The sequence below is a fragment of the Danio rerio genome, chromosome 4 (genome assembly GCF_049306965.1).
Source record: "Danio rerio strain Tuebingen ecotype United States chromosome 4, GRCz12tu, whole genome shotgun sequence".
In the NCBI taxonomy this organism is placed as follows: Eukaryota; Metazoa; Chordata; class Actinopteri; order Cypriniformes; family Danionidae; genus Danio; species Danio rerio.
Window position 1 is genome coordinate 10214266 of NC_133179.1, and position 15949 is coordinate 10230214.

The 15949-nt window shown below is 31.2% G+C and overlaps 1 protein-coding gene across 2 annotated transcripts; it reads right to left on the minus strand.

Annotated features, from left to right (window-relative positions):
* Positions 1–253: 253 nt before the first annotated feature.
* Positions 254–14211, minus strand: dmtf1 (cyclin D binding myb-like transcription factor 1). 2 transcript variants are annotated; one of them, NM_001002665.1, is made up of 17 exons: positions 14154–14211; positions 11721–11833; positions 11497–11622; positions 10800–10891; positions 8699–8798; positions 8453–8529; positions 8214–8371; positions 8073–8105; positions 7876–7985; positions 6511–6739; positions 5733–5884; positions 5505–5657; positions 4995–5080; positions 4738–4896; positions 2524–2724; positions 2329–2446; positions 254–1005 (listed from the first exon to the last, which is right to left on the minus strand). In NM_001002665.1, exons 2-17 carry the CDS (start codon positions 11824–11826, stop codon positions 968–970), a joined length of 1938 nt encoding a protein of 645 aa, NP_001002665.1. In that variant the 5' UTR covers positions 11827–11833; positions 14154–14211; the 3' UTR covers positions 254–967. The 2 variants fall into 2 exon arrangements, with proteins under 2 accessions (NP_001002665.1, XP_073802035.1); XM_073945934.1 differs by lacking the exons at positions 8453–8529; positions 8699–8798; positions 10800–10891; ... (1 more) ...; positions 11721–11833; positions 14154–14211 and having other exon boundaries at positions 8218–8323.
* Positions 14212–15949: the final 1738 nt, after the last annotated feature.

The window sequence follows — 15949 nt, forward strand, 5'->3', positions numbered from 1 at the left end:
CATGGAAATATATATTTTCTTTATTCATTTAACTTAATTGTACAAAAATAAGTAATAGAATATATTTATTAAACCATTAATAAACTAAAATTAAACCAAAAATAAATAAAACCTTAATAAAAATGTCTAAAAAAGGTCTTGTTAATGCAAAAATGGCTGTCTTGTTTGTTAATCTAATGCACTCCATTTAATTGATCAGCCTATTCATTCACAACAAGATATCATCCCATAATGAGTAAACAGCACTGACATGTCAGTGGTGACATTTTGTTTATTCAATAAATAAACACCGAGGCGCTAATATACAGGTTAGGTTAATATATTCAAACCATTTGATAAATCATGGCCATCTAGTCTAATGGACATTATGGAATGATGCAAATATTGTTGTACAACCTCTATAACGTCAGAACAGTGCAGCTTTGTGTGGCTTTATCAAGTATTACTGTTAAGCAGGAACATAGGCTACAAAAACTATTCAAAACAAGATATATATATATATACACACAAAAAAACAACATTAACGTATTACATCATTTTAATACACCATATAAAAGCAAGTGTTGCTTCATTAGAGTATTTAAAGGGATAGTTCATTCAAAATATGTATATATATATACTATTGATGTCAATAGTTACCGGTTTACAACTTTCTTCAAAACGTCTTCTTTTGTGTTCAACAGAAAGAAGGAACTCATAAAGGTTTAAAACCAAATCAGGGTGAGTAAATGGGGAGTAAATGTTTGCTTTTTTGTTTGAACTATCCCTTTCATCTGCACTGAGAGGCTCAGAAACTTGCATGATTAATAATAAATACTGAGAAAGTGTTGGCATGTGCGCACACATGATGTCTGGATGATCCTGCATGCTGCATTTGTCCCTGTATAAGGGAACGGGTTCTTTAAAGTCAGTGTCTCGTGTTGCTGTTGTGTTAAATTTCTGTCCGGGTTACAATGTTGCTCCAGGATCAGTTTGATCCCTCTTCCTGGTTCTCCAGAATGGGATCTGCATGGGAATACAAATAGACAGATGGGTTTCACAACATGTTAGTTAATTAAATAGCTTCACAAATACAGGTAAAAATGTCCTAAAAGGACAGTTTATTAGGTGTTCGTTTCAATACGTTAGATTTAAAGAGAGTTCAACCAAAAAAACGAAAAATCTACACTGTATTTACTCATCGTCGAGCAGTTTTAAAGAGTTTTTAAAGAGTTGCAGTTAAAACTAAAGAAGATATTTAAAAAAATGTCAGAAAACAATAACCATTGATAGAAAAAAAAAATACTATGAGAGCCAATAGTTACAGGTTTTTAACATTTTTCAAAGCATCTTCTTTTGTGTTCAAAAAATAAATAAACAAATAGGAAAGTAGGGAAAAACAAATACCATGAGAGTCAATAGTTACAGGTTTCCAACATTTTTCAAAGCATCTTCTTTTGTGTTCAAAAAATAAATAAACAAACAAATAAACAAATAAATAAATAAATAGTAAAGTAGGAAAAACAAATACTATGAGAGTCAATAGTTACAGATGTTTAACATTTTCCAAAGCATTTTTTGTGTTAAAAAAACAAATAAATAAACAAATAAATAAATAAATAGTAAAGTAGCAAAAACAAATATTATGAGAGGCAACAGTTACAGAAGTCCCTTTAAAGGTTATCATCTCCAAAACTGATTAAATTTGCATTTAGAAGACATTTAAAAATCCCACCAACAAGAATCAACCATTTATGACTATTTATTTATATGCAAACTTCTGACCAATCAATTGCTCTTTAATAACCCATCCCAAAGTGCCTCGCCCCGTAACAAGACGATTCCATGTCACTGAGACTTCATATTATAGTATTGACACCGTATTAATCTGAACCTCCACATTTATTATTTGTAACAATGAGGAGAGGAACTTTGTGGAGTTACTGCAGAGGTCAACCATAATAGAGTAAAAGTTTATCATGTGCAGGTATTTAAGCGCTAAATTGACAGAAAATAATTTTATTGAACTATTTAAACAGTAAGTCTTTGTGGTTTTATTTTATGTTTGATTTTTCAATTTCTGCACCTGCACAGTCTATTTCCCTTTTATATTTGCTCTTATTGTCACGGTTAACTATGCTTGTACTTTCATCAATCAAAAATTAATTGTTTAAAATAGAGCCATTCAATTCATCTGGTGAAATTGTATTTGTATTGCAATATATATATTGCGAAATATTGCAATGTTGTATTTTTCCAATATAGTGCAGCCCTAAAATACAAGGTTATTGTAAAATGCTACCAAATAAATGGATAAACACCACTTATAACAGCCTATAACAGCATTACCTGTCAGTGTTCCAAGAGGCAGGACCGAATCGCTGCTGATGTCCTCGTTAGTGGGAATAAAGCTACCTGGAGACGGGACCATGAGCACAGTCTCCACGACTTTAGAAGAGTCCAGAGTCTGAAACAACAAAAAAAGAGGGTTTCATGAGCAGGAAGGAGATATGAGAGCAGGTGTTTTTGGATTGTGTTTGCTACCTTTTCTCCTTGTTTTGACTGCTCCTCACTGGGCTCCTCTATTGCAGGGTTGGTTTGGTTTTCTGAAGGCTCCTCCTTCACCAGCACCTGCTCTCCCTCAAGCTCTGATTGGCCGAGAGGGTCTGCCAGGTCCTCTGATGTCACTGTCTGGATGATGATGCCGGGGTGAGACATCTGAACGGTCACATTCTCTGTGTCAGTCTGATGGAGAAAATGGAGGGAGAGAGAGAGAGACTTACAGGTTGTGTGATAACTTTTCTTCAATTATTATTATTTTTAGTATGATCCAAGATTACTAAAGGTAAACGGTAGACTATTTCTGTTAATAGAAAATATTATATAGTATACAAAAACCATATTCAACAAAAACATAAAACTAAATTACTTTAGTACTCTATTATTACTTATTACTTAATTACTAAAGTACTCTACTACACTTCAAAAACAATGAGGAATTTTGTTTTCGTGACAGAAACTTCTACAGTGCAACAGAATGACTATATAAATGAATAAAAAAATAGAAGTAAATAGTGAATGCAAATACACAAAATGACATGTGTATCTACAAACATATTGCCTTAATGTTATTTATGCAGCTGTTATGTGCAAATTGGCATGTAAAGTATGCTGTTAAATAAACGAGTGTATAAATAGTGGTTATGTTTGTTTCACAATTATTATCATCAATAATTAAAATCTGATTATTGGTTACAGCTTTATTAATTTAGAAATTCCTTTCCTCTTATCTTCCCCTATTGAAATATTTGTCATTTGAAAGTTTACATCAAATATATATTTTCAGTCTGAATATTTCTTTCTATACATATAATAGTTGACAAAAAAATGTTTTCCATTTTCATTTAGTTGCACTTAAGTTGAAAATAAGAAAAATGAATGAACAATATTAATATTTTTCATCTTAAAACTGACAACAGTGCGCAGAGAATGACTAGTGCTGGGCAAAAATCTATCACGATTAGTCACATCAAGTTTGTCTTGACATAATTTAGGTGTGTGTGCTGTGTATATTTATTATCTATATATGAACACACACATGCATGCATATATTTGGGAAAATGTTTATTTATATTTAGTTATAAAATATGTATGTATATAATACAAATGATATATACATTTAAATATCTATATATCTATGTAACGAAATCGCTTTGTGCTGTTTGTTTCTATGTATGTGTGTATCACATACACATAAAAAATATACTGCATTTAATAGACACACAAATATATTGTGTCAAAGCAAAGCTTTATTTTGAATGTGTCAATTTTTGCCCAGCACAAAAAAATTACTAAATTATATAATAATATAAATAATAGGGTATATGCCGAGCTAGTGTTGTTTCCATACTGATAAACTTCCGGTGACCTGTTTTTGTGAGTATTTTACCGTTTTATATGATTCCTTTTACAGCATCGATGTTGTAATGTAATTAAAATGCAATCAGTTAAGCAGACTTTGGCATCCATTTAGTTGCTCAAGTGTAAAACAAGACAAAAAGCCGTGTACTCGCACGCGCCCGTAAGAATCGGCAGGCTAGCACAGAAGCTCCATTGAATATACTGGGGTAAAATAAATGCTCATACTATAAATACATGGCGGGGAAAATGTAATGTAATGCAATGCTTCTTGTACAATCTGAGACCCACTTTATATAGGATATCACTCAGCCAGTGGAGATTGCTGATTTTTAAAGAAAACAGACCTTAAATGCGGCGATTTTGCAATTGCATACAGCTCACCGGAACCATTTGACCCAGGTTACTGGCAAATTAAAAGTCCTATTAGCATACTTCGGCATATACCCTCTTTGGGTTGGGTTGCAGCTGGAAGGGCATCCGCTGCGTAAAACATGTGGTGGATAATTTGGCGGTTCATTCTGCTGTGGCAACCCCTATTTAATAAAGGGACTAAGCTGAAAAGAAAATAAATGAATGAATATAACTAAATAAAATGAATATAAACAAACTCCATAATATATAACATCAATGATGCATCTTAAGATATTTTTAAAACAATTTTACTTTAATCTTTTGTAAAGTATTAATAATTAATTAAAAAGTAATTAATAATGTACATATTTTTTTGAATGTTTATGTGAATGTTTTTTAACATTTTCATTTTCATGTTATCATATTCATGTTATTTTCACAGTTATTAACGTTAGCATTATAATAACTTAAATGCTCAGTTCTCACCGTAAGGCTGTGTAGGATGATCTGGTCTGGTGAAGATGGTGAAGCGGCAGCTGTGAGCGTGACTGTGGGATTGGCTGACAGCGTGAGTGGCAGGCTCTGATTGGTTCCTGTTTGGAGGAAATATGTTCCAGGGGTGCCGGTGGGCTGCAGGTGAAATGACTAGGGAGGAAATGACACATCATTAATAAAAAATAGCCTATAACCATAAAAAAAAGGTTTAGCTTTTATATGTTCCTATATGATTATATGTTTCTCACAGGCAGTAATTCAAAGGTCTGTAAAGCTCCGGAGTTCAATGTGATCGTTTCACTGTCTGAAGTACCACTCGAACCATCTGAAGAAGCTGTAGAAAGAGGAAAAGTGCAATTAAAGAGACAAACTGCATCTATTAAACTTACATAACCATCATAAATCATCTAGCACTGATCTTTCTACCCATTCAGAAATTTAATGCTCATATATGGCCATATGTCAGATTTCTGTATGACAACTCTAAAGATTTACACTATTTTACATAATATAATTAATATTATATCGAAAAAGTTGCTCATTTAACATTTTATTTACAAAAAAAAAAACTAGAATTGGTAAAATAAATCATTTAATTAAATATTTATTTTCATATTCCACTAAATTCCACTTTAAAATAACTGTTTGCTTATTGGATAAATTTATTACAATTAAATTGATAAAACTTCAAGATTATTGAAGCTATCCACTGAAACAACAGTCACAAAAGCTCCTTTTATATATATATATACACTCACAGACGTGTGTGATCTGCACTGGGATCTGGACCGGGATCTGCAGAGCGGTGACAGGACTGGGCGAAGCATTAGCAGATCTTGAACCGACCACCACCACCTTGTTCATGGTAGACGGCGGTGCCTCCACAACATCCTGCAGCCCTTTCAGCAACACTAAACACACAGAAAACTTACTTCAGCATCTGCACTCACAGCACACTGAACGCATGCTCACCTATGAGGTCTCACCAGGAAAGGGAAGTTCCTTGTGATTGGCCACTTGTCTTTTGATGGTCCACCATTTGCTCCGCAGCCACTGGGGCGAGCGAACGCTGCTCCATCCACTAGCCAGAATATCCCAGTTGATCTCATTTTCATCCTCCACTTCCAGCTCTGCTATCCTGATCATATACAGTTATGATTAATAAATCAAAATTAATCAGTTACAGTTATAAAGCTGTAAAGTACCCGCAAAAATCGGCCGATAATTGCTTAAAATGTAAATTTAAATACAGGCATTGGCACCATATGAAAAAAAGACACTGTTATGCTCGTTAATCTATTAAATGAATAAATGTTTAAGTAATATAGAACAAATTAAGCTAATTCTGTTTAGCGATAAAGACTTAATTGGTGTTATAAAATCACAGGGCTGATTTGATTTAAGGGACAAAAGCTACAGCTTAATGACACTGACAAATATGGATTTAAGCATTGGCTATCAGACAAAAAGGGTTGAAAAAATATTTCTTATATATAAATGAAGAGTTTAGATGCAAAATCTGTGAGTTCCATCTGAAACTTTCTTTAAAAATGAGCATTTTTCCTGGCCCCATATGTTTACGTTTATTTATCTCACTTTAAAAGTGATGAAAATATTGTTTGTCACTCATAAAAGTGAAAACACTGAACCTATACACAGGAGAAAACACCTCAGAAAAATGCTCATTTCAGGAGATAATTTTGGATGGCGCTTATAGGTTTTGCCTCTGAACTCTTTTTATCATCCAAAATCCAGCATCTTTACCTGCGAACAAGGTTGATGTCATCTTCTTTGGTCCACTCTGTGCCTCCGCTCTGTTTCCAGTTCAGGTAGTTGAGCCATTTAGAGCGGCACTGTTTCTCTGAGCGAGTGCCGACAAGTTCAGCCACTGACGCCCAGGAGACTCCCTGAGTTACAACATCACCCGCCTCTGTGCCCGTCAGCTCGTGCACCACCTCTGCCAATCGCCTCTCCTCCTCCTCCGTCCACTTCCCTGAAACGCACAGGTTTAAGATCAAAACATACTTTTTATTGAGTGAAAACAACATAAATGCTTGACATAACAGACAGAGTAAAATTCTTTCCACTTCTTCCTTTTAAACATTTATAATAAGACAAAATGATATAATAATAAAATATTATTAATAAAAAAGTATATGATAATGATAAATAGCATAACTTAATAATAATACCAATAGTAAACAAAAAAATGAGGATATAAAAAATAATGATAACATATTTAAAAAATAATATTAAATAAAGAGATAGGAGGAGGTTGGAGGATGATTGATAACATACCTTTAAAACAGAAATAGAAGTGCCTTTTTTTTAAACAAAGCAAAATGTTTCACTCGTGTTGTTGTAGCCATTTTAGTGTATTTTATTTAGTTAACATAAATATTTGGTGTTTATTTTTGTTCTTCAGTATGTATGAGATTTTTTTGTTGGTAAATTAGCTGTTTAATAAACAAGAGAATCAAACAAAAACTAATAGAGTGGTGTGTAGCACGAAAAGGCCTGAAGACATGTTATGGTTTTAAAAAAGATATATTAAAGATATATTTAGATATAACTTGTACATACTTTTGTATGTAAAATTTATAAATAAACATTTTGTATAATATAAATGAGTAGTATAATTGGAAAAATTATTTAAAAATATATTTTTAAAACACTTTAATTATTAAAACATTAGATCTAAAGCACAAAAACTTCCAGAGCTCTGCATAGTTTAGCTTTAAGCCTAATTAAACACACCTGATCAAACGAATTAAGTCATTCAGGCTTGTTTCAAACCTACAGGTAGGTGCACTGAAGCAGGCTTGCAACTAAACTTTCAATAAACTGCACTCCTGATTTCAATGATTAGTATGAATATTTTTAATAAATAACTTAAATATGTCTCTAGTTTTAATTATTTCAGTACATCACCTTCAATCTTTTCATCATCTAATGAAAGCTTTTCTTCAGTGTCATCAAAAGTGTTTCTAAGCTGTCCTAAAACTAGTAAACAACACCCATTCTGTCTTAGAATGATTCGGAAAATAAATCTTTGATCCACTTCAAATGTTGACTACTGTACACAAGTGTAATAAAATGATAATAAATCAAAAGAGTAGCAAAGCTGACCGGTGTTGCATGTGTCTTTCATGAGTCTGCAGCGATCCTTTACAGACGATGCGCTGCGGCCAAGAGCTGACCCAATGGTGGCCCAGTCATTTCCATGTTTCTGCCTTAGTCTAATAACACACACAAGTTTAGTCAATGCAGACTCACACAAATTCAGATCACATTTCAACGCCATTCAGAACTAAAACTAAACTTACTCTTTCAGTTTATTGATCTCCTCATCAGTGTATCTAAACGACAAAAAAGCAACACAACACGATTTAGTTTTTGCAACATAAACACTTCCAAATGGGGTGTAAATCTGTTGAACTAACAAACAAAAGCAGCTACGTCCTTACTTGCCTACGTGGTTGCGGTTATCGTACATTCGCAACACACGTCTGTATACAGCAAACAGCGGCCTGTTCAAACCACAGGCTATACTGCGGTAAAAATCCTTTCTCTCCTCTTTGGACATCTCGAAGATGATCTCCGCAGGGTCTTGAATCCCTCGGTTCTGAGTTCAAATGAACAGACAGATGAAGAATGAGGAATGCAAGACACTGAAAGACGCTGCAATGTGATAAAGCATGCTCACCTTTAGATAAAGCTCTATGTTGGTCATCAGGAGATCAATCTCTTCTTTTGACCACATACCCTGTTTCCATTTGTGACCTGAGTATATATATGACAGATATCCTGACTATCTGATGTAAATTTAATATATTGGGTTTTATCAGATTGTGCCATTATCATATATTAGGGCAATGAGAGTTGTGTATTAAATACTGAATATTGAATATTTTCTGAATATAATTTAATATGCTGATTATTTAATACTCACCCTTATTGACCAGTGTGTCTTTATCCTCCTTTGTGGTGAACCAAGCTTGACTGACAGCTGATACATCTTCACCTTTCTTCTGTGCAGATGAATCCTTACCCTGTTGACAACCAACTTTTTGTAAAATTAGGGCTGCAAAATATATCTTTTCAGCATCGATATCGCAATTTGAGCATTCGCAATAGTTACATGCAAGATCTGCAATGTTGAGTCTGGATTATAATTGATAAATCTGCAAGTGTTTTTTGAGGAATGTGACTGTGTGAGGATGTTAAAAGCATTCAGGCCTAAGAAATTGTCATTTGTAACTTTAATAATTAATTTTATTAAACTTTTTGAACAAAGAAGACAACACAGTATTATTTTACATCTGATTAAACAGTTATTGTATACTTGAATAGTGTTAAGACTCCATGGGAAGAAATAAAACACTTTATTTTATTTGTTTCTTTTTCTTTATTAAATATATCTATAGTTGTAGATTGTCGATTTTTTGCAGATGGGCTCTCTTACAGAAACATCCCAATCTAAAATCATAAATTCTTTCCAAATAGAGCCATCTGGTTAAATTGTATTCACATTGCTATACATATAGCAGAATAAAAAAAATATTGCAATGTTAGATTTTTTCAATATTGTGCAGCCCTAATTAAAAACATAATAATAATAATAATAATAATAATAATAATAATAATAAAACTAATCATAATAATAAAAAACGAATAATAATAATAATAATAATAATAATGTCAACATTCTAATATAGAAATAAATATAAATAATAATGCTTAAATAAAAATAATGCTTAAAAATAAATAAAATGCTTTAAAAAAGTGCTTAAATAATAGCTACATATAAATATACTAATTAATGTAAAATACAAAATAACAACAACAAATATTTATAATAAAAGTAAAAAACATAATAATAATAATAACAATAATTCAGCAAAACTTTAATATAACAATAAACATCCTAGAGTGCTTAAATAATAAATACATAAAGAAATATACTAATACTAGCTGAAGTATCATGATACCAAGTAGTATTGCAATACTGTAATTCATAACTCAAATCTATGAAATAAAGAACATTTTTGAAATACTATATTTTATATGTTATAATAGGTCAACTTGAATTGAATTCATAATTCCCTTATTTTTGAAAAAGTATTTGCACATCACTTCATCTAAAATGTATTAGGTCTTGTTGTTTATTTTGTAAATAACTGACCAACAAAAAATACATTAAAATCAAGATAAGTAATAAATAATTTTTTTACCAAAAAGATCAAATTAGGCTATATGAAGTGGTCAAAAATAATTTAAAAATCAATTTCAATGTTTCCTGTTGCTCTTTTGTTTTTTACATTTATTATTTCTTTTAGTCTTATCAGGTGAGAATCATATTGACAAGAACAGAAATGGACTGATTCAGATATGTGTTCCAACTGAAGCATTAGAAAACGTGCATAATGCTACCATAAAAGGCACAAATTCTACACAGTTTTGCAACCTTAAAGGGGTTCCACAGACTATTTAAATAAAATGGTTCATTGTGGCACAAGCGTGTGGGCATTTTAGTGACTTTTTCACATGCAACATTATGTATTTAATAGATAGACAGTTAATGATGATACTACCCTTTACAAACTACAGTGGCACCGCCAGTATTTTGGAGAAATAGTATCTTGATACTACCATAGTACTGGTAAACTGTGCAAACTTATAAAATACTAAATAATGACAACAAATAATTATAATAAAAGGTAAAAAAGCAAAAATAAAATAAATAAATAAACAAACAAATAAATAATACATTACTAAATAAACAATCCAAAAAATTGGTAAGTTTATATTGCTATAAGCAAACTTTTTAAATAAATTAAATACGCTACATATTTAATAAACAACATAATAACAATGAAGACAAATAATATCACTGTAAATAATACATGAATGTAACCATGTAATAAATTAAATGATAATTATTTAGTTAATAATTTTTTTTTCTTCATAAAATTAAATATTAGATCCACATGAAGCAAGCACTAAAAAGTCAGAACTAAGAGTTATATATTCAGAAACATAAGAGCTTTTACTGTTGTTTCAGAAAGATCATCTGATTCCAGCTCCTCGTCTCTCATCTCTGTCGCAGTCATTGTCACCTCGAAGCTTTCATCTCCATCTGTAACTAAAATAATGGAAAACTAGTTAATAAAAACAAGCTATCGAAAACTGATTTACAATAATAGTTTAAAAAGTGCAAGTGATTTATTTAAAAATGTTTGATTTAAATAACAGACTTTCGAACACTAATCTGTAATGTATATGTCTATGTATGTTTTTTGTGTGTGTGTGTGTGTGTGTGTGTGTGTTTTAACTCTTTACTGTATCAGAGTATACTGTCCACAAAAAAGTCACGCCTTAGGAGACAATAAACTATGCAAACAAACAAACAAACAAACAAACAAACAAACATGTACATTTAAATCCATGAGATTATAAATAAACATTTTAAGATACGTCTATTTCTTTGCTTATTTATTTATTCATATTATTATGTTATATTATACTATTATATTATATGACATTACATCATATTAACTACATTATGTCGAAATACAATTGTTAATTCAATAAAAATTAAATAAAAAGTTTTTATTTAATCAAGTTTGAGCATCCTGACCAGCAATTTTAAATACCTGATTGACTGATTAATTAAAAAGAGGCAACATTTGCATATAATATACATGTAACTTTTATAAACTAGTTACTAACATGTATAATCATACTCACTTGGCAGGGTGACAACAGAGTACTCAGTCGAAGCAGAGTCCTGAGGGTCTTCTCCATCCTCACTGGACAATCGTATTCGTTTGTGAACCGGTTCAGTGGTCTCGTCTGAACCCAGGTCCTCCCCATCTACATGACCAAACAATAATGCAAATATTAGATAATGAAGCACAATTAAATGGTGCTCAAATGTTGTAGTAATTTGCAACCGGAGAGGTACGCTTTACCATTTTGAGGGCAGTGCAGTATGATGTTTCCATCAGTGTCCTGGGTAAATGTGACAGAATTGACGGATTCAAGTGTCACAGTGGCCGGGACATCGCCTGTGTTCATGCTCAGCCTACAGGGTAAAACATAGTATTCAATTAAACTCAATTCAGGTTTATTTGTATTGTGCTTTTCACAATATTATTGTTTCAAAGCAGCTTTACCAAAGACGCACATTATTGCATTACAATTAAATTCTGAAAATTTAAGGTTATTAGTTACTTTAACCCTATTAGATACTAATAACTTTAACTAATTAACTGGTAACTAATTGCTTTTAACAGGTAAAGTTAAACATAGTTAACCTGCAATTATATGGTATATATGTGATGTCCTCCACTACATTATATTGATGCAAACATTATACTAACAAAACAATTCATGCAATTCGGGCGGTTTGCTTGTAACCAGTACTAATTTATATATATATTTCACCATATATTCACAAGAGATTTAAGGTAATATAAACTTTAATTAAACAAAGATGATTGGCCTGCCATAATTATTGATTAGCTGTGGTTATATGATCTAATAGCATGACCTGAATGATCTGAATTTTAGTCACATTCTGCTATTTAAATAAGGGAGATTTAAGAGCATAAACAAATGGCATTACCATGTAATTATAGAAGAAGGCTTTGTTATTTAGCATTTTCTTCAAGTTGAAAATATTTTGACATTTTAAACGCTATAGTCACAACTTTAAAGAGTCTTTTTAATTATGTTTCCATGTAAAAATATCACATATTTTGTACTGGGTTTACAAATTAGACAAATCAATAATCACAATGACTTGTTGCAATAAGTGATGTTGTACTTAGGGCTGCACAATATATTGTTTCAGCATCGATATTGCAAAGTGCGCATCTGCAATAGTCACATCGCAGGTTCTGCAATGTTGAGTTGTGTTTATAGTTGACCAGGAGCCAAAGGTTTTTTTAAGGTGAAAGTCTGCCTGTGTTTCTCAGTCCTGTGACTGTATAAACATTTCAAGTGTCAAGCATTCAGTCACAAGAAATTGTATAAGTTATAATATTAATAAAGATACGTTTTATTATTTATACAATGAAAGACGATGCAGTGTTTTTTTTTGTTTTTTTTTTACATTTGATTGTTTCAATTTCTTTACCTGAATACTGTTTGGCAAAACCATAAAGCAACATCGCTTGTAATTTGTTTATTATTTTTATGCATTAATCTATTGCAATCAATGTGACATAATGAACATTTTCCAAATATAGAGGTAAAGTTGGTTTTGTAAATGGAAATAATAATTTTAGAAAAGTATTCTTTGCAAATTCTAAAAAGGGAAACTATATTAGCAGAAAATGACCATTAAAGTACAGCATTGTTCACAGTGAATTAGATAGTGGTAATGTTGTTTGGAAGCCATAATTGCATGCTAATTCCGATCGAATATTCAAAGTAACGTGGTAAACAATAATATAGGTAAAGTTAGTTTTATATTCACACATTCGTTCATTTAGAAGTCTCTATATTGTTTACCATGATACTTTTGAATATTCGATCGGAATTAGCATGCACGTATGACTTGAAAACATTAACACTGTTAACTTGACTGGGGACATGTTGTGCTTAGTCATTTGCTGCTAATATGATTTCGCTATTTACAGTTTGAAAATAATACTTTTATGAAATTATATTATTAAGGAGGAAGTCTGAATGTGTGAATATAAAACCAACATAACTATGTAGACTGCTAAATAAACGAATGTGTAAATATAAAACCAACTTTTACCTCAAATTTCCAAATAGTTATTCAAGGACCATGATGAATCTTTATACATATCGCAATATTTAATGCAGAAAAACAAAATATGCCAATGTCAGATTTTTCCTGCAGCCCTAATTAATTATACTATATTTTAATACACAGTATTGTTATAAAGATGTGCTAAACTGCAGTGTGAATAAAATACAGAAAAATGATAAAACCCTTCATAATTTAAAAACTCAAACAGATGAAAAGAAAAACAAATGGGCTTATTTATTTACATTTTCAAGTAAATAGACATCAGCCAAGTACACATAGCAAATGATAACCCATCGAAATAACGTTATCTGTTTACTGTTAATCTTCAGCCCACAAATACATAGCCGTAATAGGTCCAAAAGCCTAAAAATATTAGAATAAAACAAATCCATGCGTCTTTCCGAGCATATCAATAATCTAAATTAACTCTCTGGTTATTTTATCTTAGCAGACGAGGAATAATGAGACGCCATGTTTATGTGCAACAACAAGCCGTGCGGAATCGACGGCGTTTATTCGATGTCGGTGCTTTGTTGTCTTAATGTACAGGACAAATAAACAAACGGCCAGCGCACAGGGGTGAGCGAAAGTGAAATTTAGCTATGATTTTGGTACTTACTTCCTGTTTTGGGTACGGGGACTTCGCAGTGACCAGGATGAAGGCAAATACCAGGATGGAGGAAAATACGCTTTTTTTCTTCCCCTTCGCGTACAGAGCGGAAGTGTCTACAGAAGCCCACTGGTGGCTTCCGTTTTTGTTTTGCTCGAGCGTTTGTCTGTTTTTTTAAAGAGCAAGTTGCGTTACATCATATGGGATATTTAGCTCATCTGCTTATGTTACAATATTCGTGTGTGGAGTTTAAAGCTATGTAAATATAATTTAAATTACGTGACTGAAACACTTTAAGATTAACAGCGCCATCTGGTGTTTAGTAAGGGGAAACGCATATTACTTTTATAAAGATGCATCATAATTATTGCATTACTAGTAAAGCAAAGGAGGTCTTGTGTACATTTTAAATATTTTTTAGCACAGGGTATTAAAGTAAATGTAAATGTAGAAGACACTTTGGAAAAAAATGCCTCTAATTTATTTGAGGAGATCATTTTACAAAACCGAGAATTATTATCACCTTCATAAGCTGCTAGTTCAATGTTTTTCGCTTGATTGTGATATAAATCTTGTATTTTATTACTTTTTTTGTAATTAAATATGTTTGTTTAGTAGTTGAATTAAGTAAATAAATTTTTCAACTTAAAACTAAATAAATTAGAGCAACTTTGCAGCTATAAATTCTAACCTAGAACATTAACACATGAGGCGAAATACAATGCACAATAAACAAATACAAATAAATTAGCATCAGGATGGAGGATCCTTGATTGTGTGCATGAAGATCATTGCACTGATACTTCCTGTCTGTTTCCTGTTCCTGTCTTGTTTTGCTTCTATCCTGAATAAATAAATGCGGTTGTATAATGTGTAATATTACTGAATTATTGATTGTGCACTGCATCTCTGGTGACCTCCAAACATGATTTTGTTTTTCTCTATCGGTCATTTTAAATAATAAAAGAGCAGCGTATGAGTGTTCAGCTTTTTATGCATCTATATATCAGTTAATTAATTAGTTAGTGGATTATTATCATTTGTGAATCCAAATCTACTCTGAAACTGAGAAGCCTATGTGTATTTATAATGTAAAACGAGACATAAGTACAGATTTTATCCCCCCAAAAATGTATCCATAATTAAAATAACGTTGGTAAAAAGCAATGTTTTGGTATTATAACTATTTTGTCAATTATTTTTAAAACATAAAGGTATTTTTACACTATGCCTTTATAAATGTATCCATTTTTAGATATCAACTATTTAATATAATTTTACAAGCTTTCATTCATTCCTTCTTTCAATTATGCATTCGTTCATTCCTTGTTTCAATTATGCATTGAATTATTCATTTATTCATTCCATTAGTCATTCATTCAATTATAATGTAATTTTATTCTTTCATTCATTAATTAGTTCAATTATTCATTAATTAAATAAACTATTGATTCAACTATTCATTCATTCATTAATTCCATTATTAATTAATTCAATTATCCATTCATTCAATTATTCATTCATAAAAATGGTTCACTAATACAGTCCATTATTAAATTATTAATAAAGTATTCATTTATTCACTCCATTATTTCTCATTTAAATTATTCATTCATTTCATTTTTCATTCATTCAATTAATTGTTTAGTTATTCATTCATTAAGTCATTATTCCTTTCATTTATTCAAATATTAATTAATTAATTCCATTCCAATTCAATCAACAATTTTTCTATTCATTACATCATAAAACTATTAATTCAACTGTTTACTCATTAAGTTATTCATTCGTTCCATTATTAATTA

Excerpts from the sequence above, each read along its gene's own strand:
- dmtf1 (NM_001002665.1), bottom strand. The coding sequence starts at position 11,826 with ATGAACACAGGCGATGTCCCGGCCACTGTGACACTTGAATCCGTCAAT. Across the intron at positions 5,658-5,732 it reads CAAGGAACTTCCCTTTCCTG|TGTTGCTGAAAGGGCTGCAG; the intron begins GTGAGACCTCAT and ends CTGTGTGTTTAG. Across the intron at positions 1,006-2,328 it reads GCCTCTTGGAACACTGACAG|ATCCCATTCTGGAGAACCAG; the intron begins GTAATGCTGTTA and ends ATTCCCATGCAG.